General features: G+C 47.3%; 2 protein-coding genes across 6 annotated transcripts in view; one reads left to right on the top strand and one right to left on the bottom strand.

The window, feature by feature from the left end:
- LOC308572354 (excitatory amino acid transporter 2-like) overlaps positions 1-12,188 on the top strand; it is a 28,376-nt gene extending 16,188 nt beyond the window's left edge. For all 5 annotated transcript variants that reach the window (XM_081168309.1, XM_081168311.1, XM_081168310.1 and 2 more), the window contains 8 exons: positions 2,262-2,512; positions 2,641-2,818; positions 3,852-3,978; positions 5,882-6,115; positions 7,169-7,363; positions 7,993-8,127; positions 9,015-9,228; positions 11,043-12,188. In XM_081168309.1, the coding sequence (XP_081024435.1) occupies positions 2,262-2,512; positions 2,641-2,818; positions 3,852-3,978; positions 5,882-6,115; positions 7,169-7,363; positions 7,993-8,127; positions 9,015-9,228; positions 11,043-11,138 (1,430 nt within the window). In that variant the 3' untranslated portion in view covers positions 11,139-12,188. The remainder of the gene's footprint in view (positions 1-2,261; positions 2,513-2,640; positions 2,819-3,851; positions 3,979-5,881; positions 6,116-7,168; positions 7,364-7,992; positions 8,128-9,014; positions 9,229-11,042) is intronic.
- A 530-nt stretch (positions 12,189-12,718) lies between these two features.
- GFY (golgi associated olfactory signaling regulator) lies at positions 12,719-23,795 on the bottom strand. The gene is made up of 4 exons (XM_081168341.1): positions 23,698-23,795; positions 19,039-19,464; positions 16,515-16,691; positions 12,719-15,559 (listed from the first exon to the last, which is right to left on the bottom strand). Exons 2-4 carry the CDS (start codon positions 19,436-19,438, stop codon positions 15,294-15,296), a joined length of 843 nt encoding a protein of 280 aa, XP_081024467.1. The 5' UTR covers positions 19,439-19,464; positions 23,698-23,795; the 3' UTR covers positions 12,719-15,293.
- Between the last annotated feature and the right edge of the window lie 1,093 nt (positions 23,796-24,888).

Raw genomic sequence — 24,888 nt, 5'->3', positions numbered from 1 at the left:
AACCTGAGAAGTGGGGCGCTAGCCTCTGTATAACTTAGCTGGCCTTCCAAGAGATTGGGTTTTCGCTGAAAGGAACAAGGAACAAATTGTGAAACTGTGGGGGAAATGGCATCCAAGGTGAGTTCATAAGAGCCCCCCCCCCCATGCCTTGAAAGAATGTAAGAGAGGAAAGATTGGAAGGATCGGTCAATTTCATTTCTCTCTGTTTCTCCTTTTCCCAGTCTTAAATTCAGTTCTCCACACTTCTGCAATAATGAAAAATCATCAGAAATTTAGAGCAAATTTATCCTAACAAGCGCATTTTTATAAGCAGTTTTGACTAGCAAACATATTTTTGCAAGCAATTCCCCCTAATTTAATGCATTTTTGTATGTTATATTTGTAGGAGGAAAATATCAGTCCCTGTGATCCCTGTGTGAGTTAAATAACAAAAGAATCAGCTGGGTGCCCAGATTGAAAACACAGGGATAAAGTCACTCTCCAGCAGGCGGGAGCACCCAGGAGTAGAGTTTAAGCTCACAAAAGTCAAGCAGCAGTATAGCATTAGGAATATAGGTTGTTAGACCCTTTTATCCTGTTTAGTTGCATACAGCACTTCACCCATTTTCTACTCCTCTTGCAATGATCAGAGCACACACTGTTAAATAAGTTTTAAATGTTTTACTTACAAAATGCTCCAAAGGTCAGATTCATGCATTTATCCTAGTAGCAGCAAGGTGAACACAGGCAGAATACTCTTGGGTAGAAAATACAGAAAGCTTAAAATATGTGTTCTAAGCTTGCAGTTTGCTTAGACACATCATCCTTGGTCAGTTAAATGGCATGGAAAGAGTGAGAGTAAGAGAAGCTGCTTCACTTCCTCCCTCATGGAAGTGAGGGGGCATGGCTTAGCTGAGTATAGGAACAGAACTCTCCAGTCTTAATCCTGTTGTGCACTAAATAGCATTCATGCATAGTTATGTCCAACTGCACCATCATCACTAATATGTTCATTTTTATACACACACTCTGCCCTATACATGAATTTTTGTAGACACTGGTTGGAGAACCGTATTGCTAAATCTGAATAAGTGTGAATTTTGTAGGACAGCTGTGTTTTGATTCACATATTATTTCGTAAATATACGTCTTTAAAATGTGAACTGAATTAAACTCCTTCCCCATCCCTAGTTGTGGGAGACCAGCCCCTATCACTATCAACACATGCAGTGAACATGCCACCTGATCTGTGCATTTGACTGGTGTGTGAAGGGGCTCTACATGTGAGCTAGGTTAAGGTGTCAGGCAGTGACTGGCCCAAGGTTTCTCAGTGAGATTCAAACCCTGGTCTCCCACATCCTAATCTGACATTGTAACCACCACGCTGGCTCTCTCCTTGACCAGGTCTTTGTACACCTCTCTTTGCCAATAAGAGATTTGTGTTAGAAACCCCAATTTGTTCTACATCAGATGCAGATTTGTTATTGTATTGTATGCGCATTAGGTAAAGGTAAAGGGACCCCTGACCATTAGGTCCAGTCGTGGCCGACGCTGGGGTTGCGGCGTTCATCTCGCTTTATTGGCTGAGGGAGCCGGCGTACAGCTTCCAAGTCATGTGGACAGCATGGCGAACCAGAGCAGCATGCGGAAACACCGTTTACCTCCCCGCCAGAGCGGTACCTATTTATCTACTTGCACTTGACGTGCTTTCAAACTGCTAGGCTGGCAGGAGCTGGGACTGAGCAAAGGGAGCTCATCCTGTTGTGGGGATTCGAACCACCGACCTTCTTATCGGCAAGCCCTAGGCTCTGTGATTTAACCCACAACGCCACCCGCTTCCCCTGTATGCTCATTATCTCAGTGCAAACGGCGCTTCCATACGCTCTGGCACTCGTCACGGTGTTCCGTGTGCCAGAAGCAGTTTAGTCATGCTAGCCACGTGATCTGGAAAGCTGTCTGCGGACAAACACCAGCTCCTTTGGCCTGAAAGCGGGGATGAGCGCCACACCCCATAATCAAATTTGACTGGACTTAATCATCAGGAGTCCTTTACCTTTAGCTATCCCAGTGTATGGCTCGTCATGAGCAGCAGAAGGAAGCTGGTCCCACTCCCTGAGACACCATTCTGCAACTGCCTCCTCTCCTTCCAACTATTATTTTCTTTGTGACTCTCTGTTTGGTCTGTCCACCTCTTACATACTTCCATGGAGGATGGGCTTAGGCAGGGTGGCCTCTCTCCATCCCTTGACCCCGTAACCTCTTGTGATGTGTTTTGTGGGCAGGTCTGGCCAGCCTCGATGCCAAATCCAGCGGGCGCATGGGCACTCGCGCCATGGTTTATTACATGTCCACCACTGTGGTGGCGGCCATATTGGGCGTCATTCTGGTCTTGTCTATCCACCCTGGCAACCCAAAACTCAAGAAATCCCCCACGGTGATGACTAGGAACGAGGAGGTCTCCAGTCTGGACGCTTTTCTGGACTTGATCAGGAACCTGTTCCCCGAAAACCTGGTCCAAGCCTGTTTCCAGCAGGTAACGCAAGTAGCAAATGTATGGATCAGGGAGGCAAAGGCCGGCAGGGCCTGGGACAGTGGTTTGGCAGTGGTTGGTTGCTTCCAAACCGCCCTCTCCACCTACCATGCCGCCTCTTTTTCACACAGATCCAAACCGTCTCGACGAAGATCCCTGTGCCCCCGGTTGTGGTCCGTAAGGAAAACGTGAGTCAGATAGTCCACGCCAGTGGGTCAGTGCTCAACACCACTATCACGGAGGTCAACGTGGGTCCCAGCACCGTGACCCAGAAGCAGCTGGAGTTCAAGGCTGGAATGAACGTTTTGGGTGAGACTTTGGTCAAGAGCAAAAGTGGAAGAGCTCGGCAGAGGCCAGGAGCAAATATGGAGGGTGCTGTGGACAAACAACTCACGCAGTCATAGCCACACCACGTGGAATCATTTTTAAATTTCAAAACTATATATGCATGCTTTTAGAATGTCCTCCGTCATGAATGCTATTCATGCAGCAGAATGAAGTGGTAGAAGCCTGAGATGGTGGGAATTAAGGACCGTACCACTGCAGGCTGCAGGTAGAGGATGGCATTTTATTCCCCAGGGGGGAAACTCCTGCCAAAACCACACAAACAAGAGGAGAGGGGGTGGACCCAGGACATCAGCAGGAAAGGTTTGGTCTCAACCTTCTCTTTGCTGTGAGTGCTTTCTGCTTTAGGTTGTTTCTTTATAATATGGGAGCATTCGCAACTGTGATCTCCCCTCTGCTGTCTGAAATGGTACTGCCCAGTCTACCACCTGGGAATTCGGACACCTTCCTCTCTACATGTAGACAAGGCCTTAGCTATTTGCGTTTTAATTGTGTGGTTTTTAAAACTGTGCCCCCTCCCCCAAAAAACCCCACTGTTAATTGGGCAGTACATTAATTCAAAAGTAAATAAATAAAATAGGGGAGGGGTAGAAAAGCAGAGAAGAAATTGAATTTGGCACATTAATACTTAATCCTTTTTTTGGCCTTCAAAAGGCATTGGTTAAGACTCGTTTTTACATGTTTTACATGTTTTTCAAACTCAATGTTATTTCAGTATTTCAGATTTGAATTTTGAAATTTTCAAACTCAACATTGTTTCAACATTTCACTCTTGAATTTTGAAATTTAGCATTTTTAATAATAAACATAAATTAAGCACACCTCTCCTCCTCCTACCTGCATCTGGTGTGCAGGTAAGAGACGAGAGGTAGGTAGGTTCGTGATTTTTTACCTGTTCATTCAGCGTCCTGTATTGGGGAGACAGAGCACAGGGTTGGCCAGAGATCCCTCCTTCTCCCTGACTCCCCCTTTCTCTCCTCACCCCCCTCCCTTGCAGGTTTGATTGGCTTCTTCATTGCTTTTGGCATTTGCATGGGGAAGATGGGCGAGCAGGCTAAGCCCATGGCCGACTTCTTCAACATCCTCAACGAGATCATCATGAAGCTGGTCTCTATGATCATGTGGTAAGAGAGACTCACATTCAGATATGCAACCTAGAGATTAATTTCTTTTAAAAAAACAACCAATGCCAGTTTCCTTCTAAGTATGGAAGCAAGAACTACAGACCTGTGGGCTTATTGCTGTTGGGTTTTTTTGCCATCAGAGATAGCAACAGCAAAACCATTATTTGAATGCTGAGCCGTATGTAGCCAAAATGGCATTATTTAAGTGTAAGAGGGAGGTAATATTGTTGTTGTTTAGTCGTTTAGTCATGTCCGACTCTTCGTGACCCCCTGGACCAGAGCACGCCAGGCACTTCTGTCTTCCACTGCCTCCCACAGTTTGGTCAAACTCATGCTGGTAGCTTCGAGAACACTGTCCAACCATCTCGTCCTCTGTCGTCCCCTTCTCCTTGTGCCCTCCATCTTTCCCAACATCAGGGTCTTTACCAGGGAGTCTTCTCTTCTCATGAGGTGGCCAAAGTATTGGAGCCTCAGCTTCAGGATCTGTCCTTCCAGTGAGCACTCAGGGCTGATCTCCTTAAGAATGGAGAGGTTTGATCTTCTTGCAGTCCATGGGACTCTCAAGAGTCTCCTCCAGCACCATAATTCAAAAGCATCAATTCTTCACCGATCAGCCTTCTTTATGGTCCAGCTCTCACTTCCATACATCACTACTGGGAAAACCATAGCTTTAACTATACGGTCCGTATAGTTAAGAGGGAGCTAATAGCAGATTTTAAAAAGCTTGGGTGGAGATCCCTAAAATAAAAAGTGAGTGTGCCCATTGGCCACAGAACACTGAGCAGCATCTGACTGCCTTGAGGGAAACCAGCCAGGGGGCAGGAGATGGATTAGTCTGGAATGGAGTGCCCTGCAAAGGGCATGGCTGGCTGGAACCCTAAAGGAGGAGACCTCCACAAAGAAGTGTTGAGTTGCAGGTCACAACTGTACCTGGTTATTTTCAAACATACAAGTCGAGTAGGCTGTGCCAGGCACCCAGAAAGTGCTTGTCTTTAAAGCAGGTGTTGGAAGCTTCTAAAGCAGTGTTTCTCAACCTGTGGGTCCCCAGATGTTGTTGGACTACAACTCCCATCATTCCTAGCCAGCATGGCCAGTGGCCAGGGATGATGGGAGTTGTAGTCCAACAACATCTGGGGACCCACAGGTTGAGAAACACTGTAAAGGCAGTGATCAAATAATGGGGGGGGGGAATTAGGGGACCCTTTTCGAAACACACTCAAACTAACCACTAATTCCCTCTCCCCCCCATGCCCTTCCACTAATGGGGCCATCATTAAAGATAGGGAGGCCTAGATCCCTCTGACTCCTGCACCCCTATTAATTCGAGCACCACCCAGACGTAGAAATGAGCTCCTGTATCTCCATGTACAACTCCCCCGTGTGGTGAGAGCTGGGGGGGTGTAGACTAGAGGAACATGCGAGGCAACAAAGGATTCCCAGGGGTTGAAATGGCCCAGCCTAGCCATCAAGGCTTCCTACTCTGGATGGGATTTTACCTGAGCAATGGTGCTTTACTCACTGCTTCCTCACCAGCCTGATTCATCTCTGCCTCTTGGCTTCCCTCCTCTCCTGCTTCTGTCCCCACTCTGATTCTGGACTGCTCTCTGCCGCAGGCTCTTCCTGCTCACTAAACCCTGTTTCTTCTTCAGTTTCCAACTCATCCCAGTCTTCTCTCTTTGACCACTCGTCGTCGTCCCACCGCTAATCCCCTGACTCTGAGCCTTTTTCCCTCAGGGGGCTCCCCAGCTGGTGCCTCCCACCATTCCTCTGTGTCTAGCCAGTCCATGACAATGGCCATACCTGTTTCCTGTGGGAGGGAGTTCCATAGTCTATCTGTGCACTGCTCATTCAGCTGCTGCGGCACCATCTGACAGTCTTCTGAACGTCCCCTTCCTCAATGTAGGTACTCTCCGTTTGGCATCGCTTCTCTCATCTGCGGCAAGATTGCCGGTATCAAAGACCTGGAGATGGTGGCCCGTCAGCTGGGCATGTACATGGTGACGGTCATTGTGGGGCTGGTCATCCACGGTGCTATGGTGCTGCCCCTCATCTTCTTCGTCATCACGCGCCAGAACCCCTTCCTTTTCTACGCTGGCATCTTCCAGGCCTGGATTACGGCTCTTGGCACAGCCTCCAGGTACGGGCAGCTCTCGCGTGGCTTCCTTTTTAGCAGACACTCTTTATGTGGTGATGGACATTTCATTTTCTGCTCACTTGGGAAAATTTATAGACCACATAATTATTATTTTTAAAAAAAACAAACAAACCTCTATGTGGTTTACATAAAATAGTATTTATCTTTTTTAAAAAAAATACTTACCAGTTAAGCATATTGTTAATTTATGAACTTGGGTGTATGTTGGCAGGTGGTTTATGGAACATGTTCAGGGTGTGTGTGTGTGTGTGTGTGTGTGTGTGTGTGTGTGTATATATATATATATATATATATATATATATATATATATATATATAGTTGTTTGTTATTTATTTATTTACAGCCTTTATAGGGAAGTTTAGGGAAGTTTTTAATGTTCGATGTTTTATCGTATTTTTAATATTCTGTTGGGTGCCGCCCAGAGTGGCTGGGGAAACCCAGCCAGATGGGTGAGGGATACATAATAAAATTATTATTATTATTATTATTATTATTATTATTATTATTATTCCTCCTCATGGAATGTTTTCAGTCCCAGAGCAAGGGAACAAAGTTAATGCAAATGAACAGAGGAAAATAGCATACAAAGATTTCAAAAAGACATATAAACAGGACCAATAGGCAACTAAGAAATTCTATCATATGCTAAATGAGCAGAATTACAAGAACGTAAGTTAGCATTTCCAATTTAACGAAATATGGGCCTCAAGGTCAGCAGGTAGTGATGGGCGGGTGGGTTTGCTGGCCTCCCCCGTTTCTCTTCTTGCCAGGCAGTGTTCAGGGTGGAATTCCTCAGGATCGAATTCCTCTCTTTGGAGAGAGAGGAGCAGCCAACCTCAGCAGCGGCCATGTTACTCAAATTAAGTATGGATTGGGCCTTTAGGATTGTCGGCTACAGGGTGTACAAACAATGCGTCCAGATACGGGTGCATGAGGAGGAAGGGGTGTTATGGAGAAATTACGTATGGACATACAGCTTTTAAAATCACTTTTCCCTACGTCTCTGCTACCCCTGCCGCCTCCTTTGCACACCAGCGCCGGGACGCTGCCTGTCACTTTCCGCTGCCTTGAGGAGAACTTGAAAATCGACAAGCGGGTGACCCGCTTTGTGCTGCCCATTGGGGCCACCATAAACATGGACGGCACCGCTCTCTATGAGGCTGTGGCAGCCATCTTCATTGCACAGATGAACAGCATACACTTAGATGGCGGACAGATCGCAACAGTCAGGTGAGGTGACTCGGTAGGCCTGGTTTGTTTTTCCCCCTCATGAGCTGGCTGGTGCCCAAGTCAGCTGTAACTCACCCCAAGGGCAGGAGAGTCGATCTCATTTCACATACAAAGTTGCCCACTTATTAAGCGGTTCGTCAGAGTCCTTGTTTGCAGCCTTCGGAAAAGTAGTAGTGGCAGAGTACAGGGCCTTTTTGGTAGTGGCACCGGGGTTGTGGAATTCCCTCCAGCAAAGATTTGTATAGCTTCTTTGCTACAGGGCTTTCGTACTTGAGCCATTAAAGCTAGCACTGTTCCAAAGCATTTGTCCAAGACTTTTTCCACAGTTTTGGTGGGCAAAAACATCCCCAAATGTTCTTACCATGTCAGACCACTTGTCCATTTAGTCCTCCAGGGTTTCAGACTGGGGTCTCTCCCAGCCCTACCTGTGGATGCAGAGGATTGAACCTGGGACCTTCTGCATGCCAAGCAGCTGCTCTGGCCCTGAGCTACAGCTGCCTTCCGCAATTACGTTGCTTATTTTAATAATGGCTTTGTTTACTTGTTTTGAATTTTGTAAGCTGCTTTGATGCTCTGCGGCCTATAAATGTGAACGAACATCTCATTTCTCTCCCTTTCTGTTCCCACAGCCTAACAGCCACATTGGCTAGTGTAGGGGCAGCCAGTATACCCAGTGCGGGGCTGGTCACCATGCTTTTAATCCTGACAGCCGTGGGACTCCCGACCCAGGACATCAGCCTCCTCATTGCTGTGGACTGGCTACTGTGAGTGACGTCAAGGGCAGGGGCTTGGTAGTGGAGTGTGGTCAAACCACGACATCAATGTCCCCCTTCAGGGTCATTCAAAAAACAACAACCCACAATACGTCTGAGAGACAGTGCAGGATTGCGGTTAGTGTGTTGGACTGGACCCTGGGTGACCAGGGTTCATAATCCCCACTCAGCTGTGAAGCTCTCATTTGGCGACCTTAAACCACTCACAGCCTCTCAGCCTAACATACCTTCCAAGGTTGTTGTGGAAATAAAATGGGAAGGGGAAGAACCTCATCCATTGCCTTTTTATCTCCTCAGGCATTAATTTGTTTATTTTTAGAAAAATGTGTGGAATTTGCATATGTTAATTTATACCTTTAGAGGCGGTCACACACAATCCCGCTTTCAGTACCGCTCACGCCTGCAAAAGTTGCAGGGTGGTCATACTGCTTCATTTCCAGTCCTTGCCTATTTCTGCCAAAGTCCCATTAACCCGCATAGGCCTGGCCCAAGGAAGTGCGAGGCAATATGATGTGGGCTTTTCTGCGAAGTAGCTCCTTCAAGAGAGGTCTTATCTTCCTGGAAGGCTGTCCAACGGACAGAGAGCTCCAGCGATGGCAAAACGTAATGACCACATATGCAAGCAGATAGGTGGGAAGCAAGGACAATGGCAGGATGGGAAGCGAAGGCAATGGTAGGCCTTGACCACGTCACTCTAACCCAGGCTACCTCAACCTCAGCCCTCCAGATGTTTTGAGACTACAATTCTCATCATCCCTGACCACTGGTCCTGCTAGCTAGGGATGATGGGAGTTGTAGGCCAAAAACATCTGGAGGGCCGAGGTTGAGGAAGCCCGCTCTAACCCTCTCCTCCCTGTTTTCCTCCCTCCTCCTTTCAGGGACCGCATGAGGACCTCCATCAACGTGGTAGGCGACTCCTTTGGTGCCGGCATCGTCCATTTCCTCTCCCAGAAAGAGTTGGCGCTCATTGACGGAAGGGGGGAGGAGCTTGAGATAGACCCCACTACCCTTAAGCTGCAGGCTCTGGCCAATCACCAGGAGGGCTCCATCGGGTCTGGCTACACCGTCTTGCCCAGCCAGGACGAGGAAGAGGTGAGCAGGAGAACGTTCCCGGTGAATGTTCAGTGGGCCTGGGAGAAGCCAACAGTCACTGGGGACATAAGAACATCAGGACATGAGAGCTGAGCCCACACAGCTCAGGACAGTCTTCCTTCGGGCTTCTATTCTCATGCCTACTGTGCCTGTATGTAACAGGGAACCATTGTGGCGCTGAGGGCCAGATTTAGATTCAGAGCAGGGCCTTTTTAGTGCTGGCCTCTTTGGTTTTGAATCCCGTCTCTGGGTAAATCCACAGTGCAAGGGGCATGGCTGGCCCAACACTCAGCATGTTGAGAAGCCCCAAGCATAGGGCTAGCAATACAATTCTTTCTGCCATTCCCATCAGCTGAGGTGATAAGGAGGAACCTGCATCCTCAGGGACCTCTGCGTACGAGAGAAGTCCCTCTCTCACAGCAAATGTCTGGGAAAATGGCTGGAAAAATAAAACGGGGCTGTTTGCTTTCACTAAAGAGAGGCAGGAAGGTCTCTCTTTAATAGTGACAGCAGCTCCAATGAAAAGCAGAGCCTTCAAAGAGATATGTTTGTAAAGGGGCACAGAAAGCTCTAAGCTTTAATTTTGTTCGATTTTTTCTTAATACATCTTGTTCACACATGCTGTGATCCACAAGGAGTGAGTGCGCCTGAGTGAACAAACCCAGCAAGTCCTATTGGTGCTCAGTTTTGCATCATGGAATGGGGAAAAATGTCCTTCCCTTTGCTTCAACCTACTGCCTTGATTATAGTGGGTGGCCCCTGAATACCTGCTTTTGAGATGGGGCAAATCACTTTTTCCTCATCACTGTTTCCATCCCTGTGTATCTCTGTGGCCCTTTCTACGTGGTTGCATTCCAACTCCCATCCTCCCTGGTCATGTTGGTTGTGGCTGATGGGAGTCAGCACCCAACAACATTCAGAAGTCCACAGGCTCCCCAGTCCTGCTGTATGTGATCTCCCAAACCTCTTCGTGTGCTGCGTTTCCTGCCTTCTCCACCCTCTTTTTCTCTAAACTAAGATGTTTGCTGTAAGCCTTTATTCACAAGGAAGATAATCTTTGAGCCCCGGTGACCTACCTTTCCGTTGTTACCTGTAACTCTGAGCTAAGACTTGATCTGAGCCAGGGATCAGGAACGTTGTCTGGATTTAGCCGCAGGGCATGTGAAGTAAAGTGAACCCCTGGGCATGTACAAAGTTAATTTCTCTCATCACTGGGTTAAACACAGCCAATTCACTTCTGTGTTGCAAGCTAAAGTCGCGCAGTGGCATAGCTGTCAACTTTTCCCTTTTCTTGCGAAGAATCCTATTCGGAATAAGGGAATTTCCCTTTAAAAAAGGGAAAAGTTGACAGCTATGTGCAGTGGAAATCCTTTCTGTTCCAAAATGGGCTTTAGCTCCAGTGCCTTTTCAGAAAAAAAGTATAAATGTGAAAGTCCTGCTGCATGCAAATCAAGCTAATTAGATAAACTTTTCCTGATTTGCAATATCGAGGGCAGGATCTGAATTTGCTCGCTGCTTGGCAGAGACTCCTGCTTATTTTAAGAAGCCGAAGCCAGTTCAGGGGAGAGAATTCAACAGGTATTTTGCTCTTCCCTGCATTATTGTGCTTGTATTGCTTTGCTGTGCTCCCTGCCATGCAGATGTTAATAGCACAGGAGCTTCTGCGAAGGAAAAGCCCCCGGAATCCTTGTTTGCTGATCAAAGGGATTTAGAGAGATTTCAGCACAGAAGTCTAGACACCAAACAAGCACACTCACACATGCCCAGATAATAAATAATAACCCAACCCCCCCCCCTGTTTTTTCTGCTTCCAGCTTCCAGAAAAAATGGATGCGGCGTCGCAGTATAGTGAGAAGGATGAGGAGGAGCCTGATGAAGAGGAGGAAGAGAAGAAAAAGGAAGAAGAATAAGCACCTTCCCTCCACTCACTTCACACAAACACACACACACACACACACACACACACACACACACACACACACACACACTGGTAGCATCAGCAACACAAATGGGGCAGGAGGAATGGCAGGGGCCCCCAAACTAATTTGATTATTATCTTTATGAATATTGTACCCAATGGAAGGCTGGTCCATTCAGGTGCATGGGTCAACTGCCCCACACACCTCATTCTGCCTTCAGCCTGCCCCTACCCCAACACCTGTCTTCCTGCTTAACAACCAGTCCAGGAGGAGCCACTGCCTGTCCGTTCCATCCTCTTTCTTCTCCCTGTTGCCCTTTGTATAACTCAGCAGGAGAAGGACAGGGGACGGGGACAAAACTAGAATTAGTTGGCTCCACCTGCCATTGGCTCTATGGCGCCACCTACTGTTGGGCTCCCTGCCTTCCGCCCAACCAGTCCCAAGGAGACTAGTTCCACAGTTCATACCTGAACCCGCTTTTTGCAGCAACCTCAGCTGTGAATGAGAGATACCTGGATAACTTAAACAGCCACACACAGAGAGACACAGCTGCTGTATCTACGCATTGTCTTGTACGTGTGTGTGTACACATATACATAGACTTGTATATTTTTTTGCACATACCTTTTGTAGATTGCTTGGGGTGGGAAGAGGGGATCTATTTTTCTTACACAGCCACATCCCACCTTTGAGATTCTCGTAGGATATAGAAATCTGCCTTATACCAGGTCAGACTGTTTTGTCCATCTAGCAGCAGCCCTCCAGAGCCTTCAGCAGAGAAAGGTCTTTCCCATCACTTCCTACCTGTTCATGTTAACTAGAGAGGTCAGGGACAAGCTTTCCACCTTCTACACTCAAAGCATGTGCTCTGCCACTGAGGTTTGCACCTCAATTCCCTTCATGCACACCTATCTATTCATTCACCTTCAGAGACCGAGCGTGTGGTTTGGAGCTTCTAGGCTCTGCCATGAACCGAGGCAAGCCTTGTTGTTTCCCTTCTCCCATCTGTAAAATGGAAATAATAATTCTGGGCCAATTTTGCAGGATCGTATTGTGAGCTTTATGCAGAAAATGTAAGTGAAGCGCTTTGAGCACTTTGGGGGGAAATACTATATAAATACTAAGTATTATTACTATTATTATTATCTTCATGCATATCCACACTCCCTCTCACCGAGCGTCATAGACATTTAGCACCCTAGAGTGGAATAGCCCCATTGGATCAGTTCCACCCTGTCCCACAACAGGGTAAAATTCACATATATACCAAATGCCTGTCTTTCCTCCTCTGGAAAACTTCCAGCAAATAACACTTCATACATGCTTTGGCCACTTCTGTCATTGCCAAAACTGCCCTCGTAAATGAGGAAATCTTATCCTCTTCTAGTTTCTTCAGGTATTTTTCAGGCCTCCATTGCCTCACAATCATTACCTCCTTCATTGACTGTGAGAGCTCTATATAACCTTCCTGCCAATGTTAAAAACAACACTCAATGCCAAATGATCTATTGACAATCTGTTGCTTTATTCTCCGCACTGGGTAAATTTTAGTCTAGGAATCTTCTGCTAGTTTGCTGTTTTTTAACTAAAGAGCTTTCCTAATCCCAAACAGCTATGTAACTGAGACCTAAGGTTGGGCAAGCAGCTCTTGCAAGGCCTTGGAGAGATCTGAGCTATTCAGAAGCTCAGATTCGATAAGGTTATCCTAATTAACTTGCAGAAGAGCGGAACTCTGTTTCCATGTTCTCAGCTCAGCTCCCAAGGTGTGTATAAACCTTAATTAACCCATTATGAAACTGAACAGAACAGAGGCAACGTTGGGCCGTATCTGAAAGTAGTAGGCAGGCTGGTCAATCTGTGGAAAGAGCGGTCGTCTCAGTGGGTTTTGGCCAGGATCTGTCCCACTTTGTTCCCACAAGTGCTTTACTGTTTTGCCCACAGTCTGAAAGGTAAGCAATCCCTCCCCCATCTTAACTGCTCTTCAGACAGCACACTGTGAATCGCCCTGCATGTTTCTCTTAAAAAGAGGGTACAAAAACTGGTGCATATGCAACAATGCCAACTCGACCAAACGTTTCTGGAGTACCGGTAATTCTGAATTCCTTTCCTGTCCAATAACTTTGCCATTCACTATTTTGCAATGCCTTCTGGCTCTTACAGCATTAACCCCAACTGGGGGTGATGAAATGTTAAAAAAAAATATATCGTGGGGAATCTTTGACAGGTGTCCCAGTGGTAAGGGAATACATTTGCTCCTTGTTCCCACCTCTACCCTACAGCAACCGAAAATGCATTTTTGAGAGAGCCTGGCCTAACCTTTGCACATCTCACTACTGCACAGCAGTCGGGGGGAAGCAAGCACAATGGGAATGCTCAGGCCAGGGGGCAGGAGGAACATCAGCAGCACCGGATCTGAGCTACAGGAAGCAGGGCTGTACCTATCTCAGGGGAGGTGGAAGAGAGAGATAGAGAGACAGAACAGATTGAAGAGAGATGGGGAGGGAGGGAAAGAAGGAGACGCCGTCTGTCGGGCTTAAGAAGCCGAAAGCCAGGAATTTAATCAATGTCTGGGGACTGGCAGGAGGTGATGACGCAGAGCGAGGCTTCGTCAGTATGGATTCAGCTAGCTGGCCTAATCCAGCACAATGGCTGAGCCGCGGCTCTCTCCCCCTGCCTAGCAGTCTGGCGAAAAGGGGAGTGAGATTTTGTGTGTACGCACAATGGGCCGAGATGTATATTTTGTGCGTGTGCATTTTTGAAATATCAGATTGAGGTTATGCAAGGTCATGCAATACATTTACTTTCAAATTACTTGGTTAGCCCACGGTTAAAGGTTAAGGAACTTTACACATCGCAGTTTAACTCTCCCACCCCTTGTCTGGAGTAGACCTCAGATTTCCCCACCAGGCAAGGATGGGATATTTGACCCCATGTTGCCATCTAGTGTTTAGCTTGAGAGTTACACCTTTTCCCTGGATTTATTTTGGCAAGACTGGTCACACGCCACAAATGGTTGTTACAGGGTAAGGTTGCCAACTGACTAGAAAAGCAACAGCAGATCTAGACAGGCCTGCTCACGTGCTTTTACCAGCAGACTGGAGGCGCCGCAATCAGCTGGTGAGACTTCTCACATAATGGATATAAGCCATATCGCCTGATGTCAACAAATCAAGCTTATTTCAGAGAAACTGCCATGGCAGCTGATGGCAGCATAAGCAACAAGTCTTGGGGCACCTTAAAGAATGCATTCGATCAGGCTACTGTGAAAGACACAGCTGCAGCAGCTAGTTAAAAAGTTGGCAGCCCTATTCCTAAAGATTGGAAGCTTCCCCCTATCAATGCATGAAGTTCAGGAGGCTAGGGTACCTTTAAGCATGTGCAGAGTGCACTTACCAAAAGCACTTCCCAAAAGCCAGTCTCTATGCTTTCAAGGTTTGGACAGGGATTTGGGTTTTTTTTTTATTTATTTAGAACGTGGAGCTTCCTGTTTGGGTTTCCATGTCTCTATTTATTTAAAATATTTCCGCCTTTCCATACATATTCTCAAATTGACTTACAACACCTCGCATTAAAAACACGTATCACATAATTTTTTAGAAAAAAATATGCAATGAAATATAACTGGCAGCATTCAAAACCAGCGATGCAGATGAGGATCCACTACTGTGAGAATGCCCACCTCACTTCCAAAAGTGGGGGCACCTGGAGATACGCTGTGCTCTATAGCACATGTGGGCAAACTTCAGGACTGCAAGATCTGTTTGGTGTTTGCTTTACTAGGAAGCTGAGCTCCACCAATCAGAGCAAGGAGCAAAGTAGTGACTTGAGGTGTGGGGTGGAGATGGAGTCAATTACTTCCTGCACCCGTAACCCATGCAGGGGAAGAATATACCTAAAATTCCAAGCAGCATCTGCATTTCTACAGATCAGGACTTCTAAAAAAAAAATCTATATTTGGGAAAGGGGTGGATTTTTTCTCATTACTTTTTTGGGGAGCCAATCTACCGCAAATTCTCCAGCAGCAGCCTATCAGTAAATAGGCTGTCCTACCTTCTGCCTAACCCTGGCCTAGAGAATTCAGTCTGCAGGAGTGGGGAGAGGGATTTGCACATAGCCCATATTTTATTCTGGAAAGGGTCCAGAGCCTCAGATGAAGTTCCCAGTGCGCAGGTTGGCTGGGGACAGGCACTCCAGCTTCACAGGGCTTGCTTGGGGCTGCTTGGAGTCTTGCCCTGCCTCGGAAGACGCCAGCTTCCCTGATGACCCATCGAGAGCAGAGGGGGGTTGCTTGAGAGCTGGGATCGAGAGGGTCTGGATTGGCTGAGGCTGGGCTTGGGAAGCCGTTGGGTAGACGTAACCGTCAGTCTCGTAGAAGAACCAGTCGTAATCCTTTGGGCTGTCCAGGAAGAGGGCTGGGAAGAAAATGGGGGGGGGGGAGCGGAGTAAGAAATAAACCCATTCATGGACCATTGCATCACATGACCATGTCAGGTGCCACTTGAAGTTGCTTTTCACTAAGTCAATCTGTTTTGCCTGGTATTGGCTGACTGGCAAAAAAAAAATCTTTTTCAACACCTGTTAGCTGCAGCTGGGGGAAAAGGGTCTCTTTAGTGGTGGCCCCTTATTTAGGCAATTCTCTCCCTAGGGAGGCTCACTTAACACCCACATCGACATGTTTCACTTCTCAAGGCTTCTACTACTCAGGTCACCATCTTATTCAGTTATTGTCACTGGTGGTCTATTTGTTGTTTCCTTTTACTTATTTACCTTACAATTGTGTGTAGGTTAAACCACCCTGCTCATCTTTGCCCTGAAGGGTACCATTAAAGTAACCTATTATGTTAAGAAAAAATACATAGGCAGACCACGCAACACTTCCGAATTAAGCGGGAGATCCCAGAATTACAGAAGCCAATCCTGGCTTCTGTTTGGATCTAGGAATGTCCCATTGGTGGCTTCTGCCAGAGCGCTGGACCAGAAGACACTTGTTTTTTGGCCTTGCGAGAACAAAAAATGGATGTATTTTGGTCTCTTGGGACCAAATAAAGGAGCGTCCCAATTTTGGCCTCCAAGATGTTGGAGGGTATGCAGGGGAAACCAGTGATGATCTTCCCCAGCTGTGAAGAACCTTTGGCCCTTGAGATGTTCTTGGACTCCAACTCCCATCAGCCCCCACCAGCACAGCCAACAGCCAAGGATGATGGGGACCGCAGTCCAATCACGGGTTCTCCATCCTGATCTTTCCCCTTCAACAGTGCAGACAGGCGGCTGGTATCAAAGCATAGTCCAGCCGCCTGCACTGTTCTCCTCAATCCTAGCCCACCAGGTCCCACTCACTCTCCTTCCCAAAGACCACCCATCACTTACCAGGGTCATCAAATCCGTCCTCATACAAGCGATGGTGGGAAAACGGTTCTTTCTTGGATCCTCGGCTGTAGGCACAATAGACCCCAATGAAGAGGCAGAGCAGCAGGCCGCAGCCAGCGAGAAACAGCCCCATGGCATGGCTAGCTGCGGTGTGGGCTTCCCCAGCTGACAGTTGCCCTGTGCAAGAAGGAAGAATGATATCATGTGGTCCACACTAGGGGTGAAGGAGAGGTCCCATCCGCATTTAAAGCCAAACCTTATCAAGTCCTCACTTTATGAAACAATACACAAACCAAAATACAGCTCTCCTCAGAAGTTCGCACTTCTCGCAGTTTTGCAATGCAGTCCTCAAAGTTTGCAGCAGTGTGTGTGTGTGTGTGTGTGTGTGTGTGTGTGTGTGTAAAGCACCCATGAGAATGAAGGTGTTAGTGGGGCGGGGGAAACACAAAATGCATTATATGTGGGGGAATTGCATTGCAAAAATGCGTATGTCAGTCAAAGCTGCATATAAAAATGTGTTTCTCAGAAAGAAAAATTGCACTAAAAAGATGATGAATTTTCGTAAGGATTTTTCATTAAAAACACTCTCACACACAAATGCCTGCAAAATGTGGGGAACTGAATTTAAGACTGGGAAAATATGAAACGGAGAGAATCTGGATGAAAAGATCTTTTTCATCCCTAGCCCACGCAGAGAGCTTCGTGGGAAGCATGGACATGTCTCCTACTTTACGAAACACAGTCCTCCCTTCTAAGGTAATAATAATAATAATAATAATAATAATAATAATAATAATAATAATAATAATAATTTATTATTTATACCCCGCCCATCTGGCTGGTCTTCCCCAGCCACTCTGGGCAGCTTCCAAAAAAATATTAAAATACTATAATACATCAAACATAATACATCTATGAAATAGAGGAGCCAGTCCTAGCAAGCCTCCCGTGTCAAGGAACAGTCAGGAGGGTGTGACATGGAAATGGCCCCATGGGCCAAGCTGAGACCCATGCGGAGTCTCACTAGGCCCACAAACAGAAAGTTCCCCCTCCCTTTGTCTGTTTGAAGGGTTGTCTCATCCAGGTCAAGTTTAAGACTGGAAGACAATAAGTTGCCTTGAAATTGCCAGTTAACAGTTAGCACCCTGTAAGCAGGCTGAGCAGGCAGTCGCCCAGGTCACCTTCTCTACTATGGTGAGATTCATAGATCCATAAAGGGACCCCCAGGGACATCTAGTCCAACCCCTGCAATGCAGGAACCCTGCCCACAGCCATCCCTGGGTCGGCTCAAACTACCAACCTTCTGGTTAACAGCCAGACGCACTGACCCAGATGTATTGCATTTCTATATAAATAATAGAAATTATTTCTAATGCTGCGTCTATCCACATAAGTCAGCAGGCGTGTGCAGTTTTTATGCAAACGTGTATCCTCGTTTGTCCACTTTCTTGACAATGCACTTCATTTGGACTACATGTGAGCAGCCAAGCAAGGCCTCATCTACATTTAAAGCAGCATCATGCCGCATGAAACAGTCAAGGCTTCCCCCAGAGAATCCTGGGAACTGTAGTTTGTTAAGGCTGCTGAGAGTTATCAGGAGACCCCTATTCCCCTTACAGTGCTACAGTTCCCAGAGGGTTGAACAGTCAATCCCTCCTCCCAGGGAATTCATACAATTGTAGTTCTCCCAGGAGAATAGGGGTCTCCTCTCAGGGTGCTTAACAAACTGCAGCTCCCAGGATTCACTGGAGGAAGCCATGACTGTTTAAAGTGGTATGATGCAGCTTTAAATGCGTAGTACGGATGGGGCCTGAATCTGGGTCTAGCCCATTCTAACCCCAATTTTACAGATATAGCAACTGAGGCTGAGAGATGCCAGCTTGCTTAGGGTCACTCAATAGCCACAAGTTCTCCCAGGTCCATGATTTCATACTGGTCTGTGAGCTACTCGACCCCAGTGCCCTTCTGGAGAATCCAGGATTGGAATTGCAATCAGCTAATCCCTCCACAAACAGGGACGCGGGTGGCGCTGTGGGTTAAACCACTGAGCCTCTTGGGCTTGCCAATCAGAAGGTCGGCGGTTCGAATCCCCGCTCCCGTTGCTCGGGCCCTGCTCCTGCCAACCTAGCAGTTTGAAAGCACATCAAAGTGCAAGTAGATAAATAGGTACCGCTCCAGTGGGAAGGTAAACGGCGTTTCCGTGCGCTGCTCTGGTTCGCCAGAAGCTGCTTAGTCATGCTGGCCACATGACCTGGAAGCTGTATGCCGGCTCCCTCGGCCAATAAAGCAAGATGAGTGCCTCAACCCCAGAGTTGGCCACAACTGGACCTAATGGTCAGGGGTCCCTTTACCTTTACCTAATCCGTCCACAAAACCCCACACAGGCATAGGAAGATGCCTCATCCTCCAGCCCTACCTGGCAAGGCCAAGGATTGCACCTGAGGCCTTCTGCATGCAAAGCAGACGTTCTACCCATGATTCACAGCCCTTCCCCTGTCTGAAAGCCCAGGAGAAGCACCTTCACCTTTGGGTTTCATCAGCATAATGGCCACTCCCTGAGCTGCAGTCTCCCATTGCTGACTTCCGCCAGACTCCTCGATGTCAACCTCAGGAAACTTGAAAGGAGCAGCCTCCATCTTCTCTTGGGGAAGCCTGGGTTTCTCTGTCTGTGGGCTGGAGACCGAGGACTCCTTGTGGTCCTGGTCCTGCTGCGTCAGGGAAGGTTTGGGCGAAGATGTCGCATCAGTGGCGTCTGATGTGGGACCTGATGTGGATTCGGGGGATGTTTGTGGGGTGGAGGACCAGGTGGTAGGGAGAGGAGAAGGAGAGGAGAAAAGGGGCGTGCTGGGAGCTTCGTCAGTGGTAGCGTGGCTTGCACCCAGGAACAGCAGCAGCAGGCAAGTGAGAAGGTGGTTGAGATCCATTTTCAAACTGCCAGACCAGGGAGTCTCTGCAGAGGAAGATAAAATGCTGGCCTGTGGAACAATACAAACCAAGGAGACCTTCCACACATAAACCCAGGAGTGCAAGTGGGACGTCCGTGGAACAGAAAGCCATGACCACCCCCAAAGACCAAGGCCACCTCCAGACCATCCCTGTTTTGTGGAAGAGACTCAATTGCAGACCGGAAATGTAGGTTTGCCTTAGTCAGATTTATTTGTTGAAAACCTTTGGTGGTCACAAAAATACAAGCGGCACAGGAGTGAACAGAAAACAGATGGTCCCCACCAGTGCACAGGACCCCGTGATGGAGAGTGAAATTGTGTCTGGTCTGCCGAGCTGCTAAGGGGAACATCGAAACCTTATATGTAGCATAGTACATATAGTCCATATGAACCTACCCGGACCTGGAGATCATCTTCTGAGGCCCTCCTTCGTGTGCCTCCTCCTCAAGAGGTCAGGAGGGTGGCAACACAAGAACGGGGCCTTCTCTGCAGTGGCTTCCCATCTGTGGAATGCTCTCCCCAGGGAAATTCACCTGGCGCCTTCATTATGCATCTTAAGGCACAAGGCAAAAACCGTCCTTTTTAACCAGGCCTTTGGTTGACCTGATTTACATCCCATGCCCTTTTAAAATGTGTTGGGGGGGGCTATTGGGTTGTTGTTTTTATTTTTATTAGGTATTTTGTGGTTTATATCTTGATTTTATTCTATTATTATTAACAACAACAACAACAACAACAACATATCCCCATCCACCAAGAAATAGCAGTTTTTCTCCCTATTGTCCAAAAAGAAAACTCTGTGCAGAGGCAACATGAGAGGAGACTTGGCATGCGCCTGTCGTGTAATGTATAGCTTGAGCACTTGTTTATCCCAAAAGAAACTCAAAACACGTTAGCTTACACATGGTGGGGGACCAGCGGGTGGCGAGACTGAAAGTTGTAGGTGCAACAGAAGAGGCACACGAAGCCATGCAGAGCACCAAGCCTCCCACTACTTGTGCTAGGAAGCCTGATCGTTGAGACGCTAGCAAATGCAGCCTACACAGGTGGAAAACCTCTTCTCAGTTCCATGAGGACTAGAAGCTTGAGCATCTTAGCAAGCCATGTACTGGATACATATGTTGCCACCAATGTCACACATATGCAAAATGTGTCTGACGTTTATCTGAAGCAATAGCAGGGGTGGACCTTCGTAATGTGACGTCCTGTGGGAGGCCAAAATTTGACACCCCCTCCCAGCCCTCATGGTGCCTTCCCAAAGCTGGGTAAGGGAGGTGCCAGGCTTTGGGAAGGAGGTTGTGATGGCCTGGGAATCCGATTCAGAGGCTGAACTGGAGGAACCCCAGCCTGCACAGGAGTCCCCGCCTCCAGGGCCAGCTGAACTGGGGCAGGGCCTTGGATCTGAAGCACCTGCACCTGTGCCGGATCCTCAGGAGCAGGCACCAGGTGAATCCTCTCTGGCTCCGGAGGTGATTGAAGACAGAGTGCCTACAGGTGCACCTCTCTCAGCCCTGTCAGGGGAAGGTGAGCCTCCCCCTGGGTCCATTAACCCTCCAGCCTCTCCTGAGCTGCAGAGGCTCAGGGCAGAGAGGCAGAGGGAACTGGTTTCTCCCAGGAGGAGTGCTCGCCTTAAGGCCAGGAGAGGTGGGTCTCCTGGGGGCCAGGACTGCCCCTGGCCTCAGAGAAGATAAAGGCCAGTCAGCCTGGTCCCAGGTTGCGGGAGCAACGTCGCTGAAGAGCCGTTTCGGCCAGCACCCTGTCCTGTTCCTCGAGAGTTCCTGTCCTTGCCCTGCTCCTCGCCCTGGACCCCGCTTCGCCCGTGGAGGACTGTCTGCCAACCCTCAACTCAGGTCCTGGACCTCGCCCCAGGGTAACCTCCCCCTGGGACCAGCACAGAGGTGCCAGGCTCTGGCAGGGTCCTAGAGCCCTTCCAGCTCCTTCCCAAAACTGGGCAAGCATTTCTAGGCTTTAGGAACGAAGCATGAAGGTGCTCCCTTGGCACAGGGGAACCGGTCATGTTGCCCTAAATCTATTTCTGGTAAGCTGGGAACTGAGACCCCCAGTCCTGCCAGACGTTCAGCAATCTCACAAACAGCATGGTATTTTAAAAACAGGAGCTGGGGATTCAGGCCACCTGGATATCCCTGCACTCTAGCTACAGACCTGCAAGGCCCTGCAAAGCTCCTTGGGGCTTAAAGAAATGCACTCTGCTCATTCTCAGAGGCGCTCTTCACTGACATGTTTCCTGGCCAAGCATTTGCCATCGAAACAGCTTCCCCAGTCCAAGCACAGGATCTAATTGAGTCCGGCTGCCCACAAGCCCTCAAGGATAACCATGAGCAACAAATCTTTCCTTTCACAGCCACCTCTGACAAAGCTGTGGCACAACCCTAGATATGCAACAGCGGGTCAAACTCTCTTGTGTGTCAACGTGGTCCACAGGGAAGCCCTTGTTTACAGCTCTCTTGACTACTGATCGTTCCCCCATCATCATCAAGCAAACACAATTTTACTTGTAAGAGCCATTCGACAGAGCAGAGCGACTTCGGAGACCTTGTTGCAAGGCAGATGCTATTCTGACGGGAGCAAAGAGATATCGCATAAAGAAGATGGAAGGCGCGGCCACCCACCCTCGATTGCTCCTTGGCCATTCCTTCAGTCAAAAAGAATTGCAGGATTGTAGCTCACACCTGCACCATATATTTTAAAGCACCTTTATGCCACTTTCACAGTCATGACTTCCTTCACAGTTTATCCTGGGAACTGTAGTTTGTTAAGAGTGCTGATAGTGGTTAAGAGACCCCTCACAGAGCGACAACACCCAGCTCCCTTAACAAACTACAGTTCCCAGAATTCTTTGGGGGAAAGCTCTGTTAAGTATATGCTGTGGACGTTCTCAGGGACTGTGAGCTACACAACGGGGCAAACAGCAAGACTTCTTTATTCTGCCAAGCTTTCAATGCAGATTAAACCGTTGGCCCCAGGGTTTCCACCTGATTGATTTACCCTGCTCTTGACTAATATAATTTGAAATTCGGACTGTTTTCCTGTTCTTGTTGTTGTTGTTTGCAAGCTGGCTTGAGTTTGCTTTACCAAAAGAAAAAGCGCAGTGTGGATTTCTAAACACATACACACACATAACCTAAATGCAGAGTCTGCATTTAAAACTGGAACGTTACTGTGCGATACAGAAAGCATGAGAAAAGGGACCCCATTCTAAAGCTGTAGAGTGTGTATGTTATCTATCCATGTACCGTATTTTTTGCTCTATAAGACCCACCAGACCACAAGACGCACCTAGTTTTTGGAGGAGGAAAACAAGAAAAAAAATATTCTGAATCTCAGAAGCCAGAACAGCAAGAGGGATCGCTAAGCAGTGAAAGCAGCAATCCCCCTTGCTGTTCTGGCTTCTGTGACAGCTGTGCAGCCTGCATTCGCTCCATAAGACGCACACACATTTCCCCTTACTTTTTAGGAGGGAAAAAGTGAGTCTTATAGAGCAAAAAATACGGTAGGTTTATTCCATGCTTTACAGCAGAGGTGGCAAACCTGCGGACCTGCTGGAAGCAGGTTGGCAATGCTGGCTGTGGCTGGTAGGAGTTGCAATTCCACCACTTATGAAGAGTTTAACAAGGATGCATTGGGAGATATTTAATCAAAAAGTTGGCATAGCATAAGGAAAGGGTGCTGGATTAGGCCAAGCAGAAGCCTGTGGGAAACCAGCAAGACCTAAACACAAGAGACCCTCCCCCTCCTGCCGTTTCCAGCAAGTGATATTCAGAATAAGGACTAGTAGCCTTCTTCTCCTCCACAAAGCTGCCTAATCCTCTTTTAAAGCCATCGCTGTCCTGCGAGGGTGAGTTCCACAATTTCACTGTTTGCTGTGTTTTACAAACTTCTATCATGTCACCTAATTTCGTCTTTTCTCTAAACTAAAAAAATCCCCGAAGCTACAGCCTCTCTGCACAAAGGAGTTCCGCCCTTCCCTCCATCATCTTGGTTGCCCTTTTCTGAATCTCAGGTGGATAAACATTTAAATAAATGAATTTCCTAAAAAGCAGGAGGCTAACGAATAACTTTCAAGAGGTACCGTATTTTAAAAAAATGAAAAATGAAACCAGCTGAAAATTACTGAGCTCCTCCTGGTAGAGGATTTGTAGATACCTGAATTCTTTCTGCTAGGTTTGCTTTTCGAAAGGCGTAACAAACAAGAAGGAAAGTCTTTAAGATCTACCTACCATCCAGTGTAGGTTAAGGAGGGGTCTCCTGTTTGGACACTCGCCCAAGGAAGGGGACTAGAGCGCGGTGATGCTCAAAGGAACCGCTTGCCACTAAATGCAACAACATCGGAGCAGAATGAGAGGCCCCACCCAAAACATCTTAACTCCCCACAAGGGATAGAAACAGCTAACAAAACACAAGCCCCAGGAGAGGCCGACTTAGCAACACAGTTGTAGCTAACACTGCATCCCTTTTATGAACGGCTGGAAGTAGCAGCTGTCAGAGTTCAGTCTGGAGGGTCAAATGTTAGCTCTAATGTTGTGCCTCCCTCATTCAGAAATGAAGATTTAGAAACGCACACCCACGTTTTGAAAGCAAGGGGAAATTGATTCCTTTTTTAAAAGGGGGGGGGAGAAGTCAAAATTTTGTAATAAGTTTTTATTGGTTTTACAATTTAATTTTACATTCACACATAAAATAGAATCAAAAAGTGTAGAATTCTCCGAATTCTCAGACTTCCTTCCCACCCACCACCCACCCCGTGGAGTCTGCTAATAACCATTTTCCACTGCATAGCATATCGTCCTCTATCCTTAAAACTCTGTTTAGAAGAAGTCAAAATTTGTGCAGTCTTTCAGGCAAATTGAGAATTGTCTGCAGTATACCACATTGGCATATATGCACGTATATAATACATAATCATATGATGTGCTACATATAGCACGCATCAAATCAAAAGGCTTTTTTATTTTTTTTAAAAAAGGACTGTGCTTATAATTTATTAGTTACAGCCTTATGCTAGCACTGACTTATCTCTATAAAGTTAGTAACAAAATATATAGGTCAATGTTATCTTGAAATTTGTTGCACCAGGCTTCCCCCCCCCCAAAAAAAATTGTGTTGTCTTCTTTCTTTCTTTTAATGATTTGTTTTGGGGGACAGAGCACTTTTAATACATTTTAATTGTGCAAACCTAAATTTCATGGTATGCACTTCAATCCCTTCCACAAACTAGTGACCAGTGGGAGGGAACCCGTGTATCTATAAAAATAAACAACTAGTAGTGTTTTGTTGTTGTTTTTTAGAAAGACACAGGTTGTGTTCCCACTCCCATTTCCTGTACCCTCACTCCATTTACAGTGCTGGGTTTCTAACCCGTGTTCACACAGTGTTATCCAAAACACATATGTATCCTGTACTTTGGTATA

This window comes from Podarcis bocagei (genome assembly GCF_964188305.1).
Source record: "Podarcis bocagei genome assembly, chromosome: 13".
Taxonomy (NCBI): Eukaryota; Metazoa; Chordata; class Lepidosauria; order Squamata; family Lacertidae; genus Podarcis; species Podarcis bocagei.
Note: the sequence above shows the minus strand (reverse complement) of the source record. Positions and strands in the feature narration are given on the sequence as shown.

What these genes read in the sequence shown, in the direction of transcription:
- GFY (XM_081168341.1), bottom strand. Translation starts at nt 19,438, where the DNA reads ATGGATCTCAACCACCTTCTCACTTGCCTGCTGCTGCTGTTCCTGGGT. An exon ending in TATGCTGATGAAACCCAAAG is followed by an intron (nt 16,692 to 19,038) that starts GTGAAGGTGCTT and finishes CTTCTTGCACAG; the next exon opens with GGCAACTGTCAGCTGGGGAA. An exon ending in GGACGGATTTGATGACCCTG is followed by an intron (nt 15,560 to 16,514) that starts GTAAGTGATGGG and finishes TTTTCTTCCCAG; the next exon opens with CCCTCTTCCTGGACAGCCCA.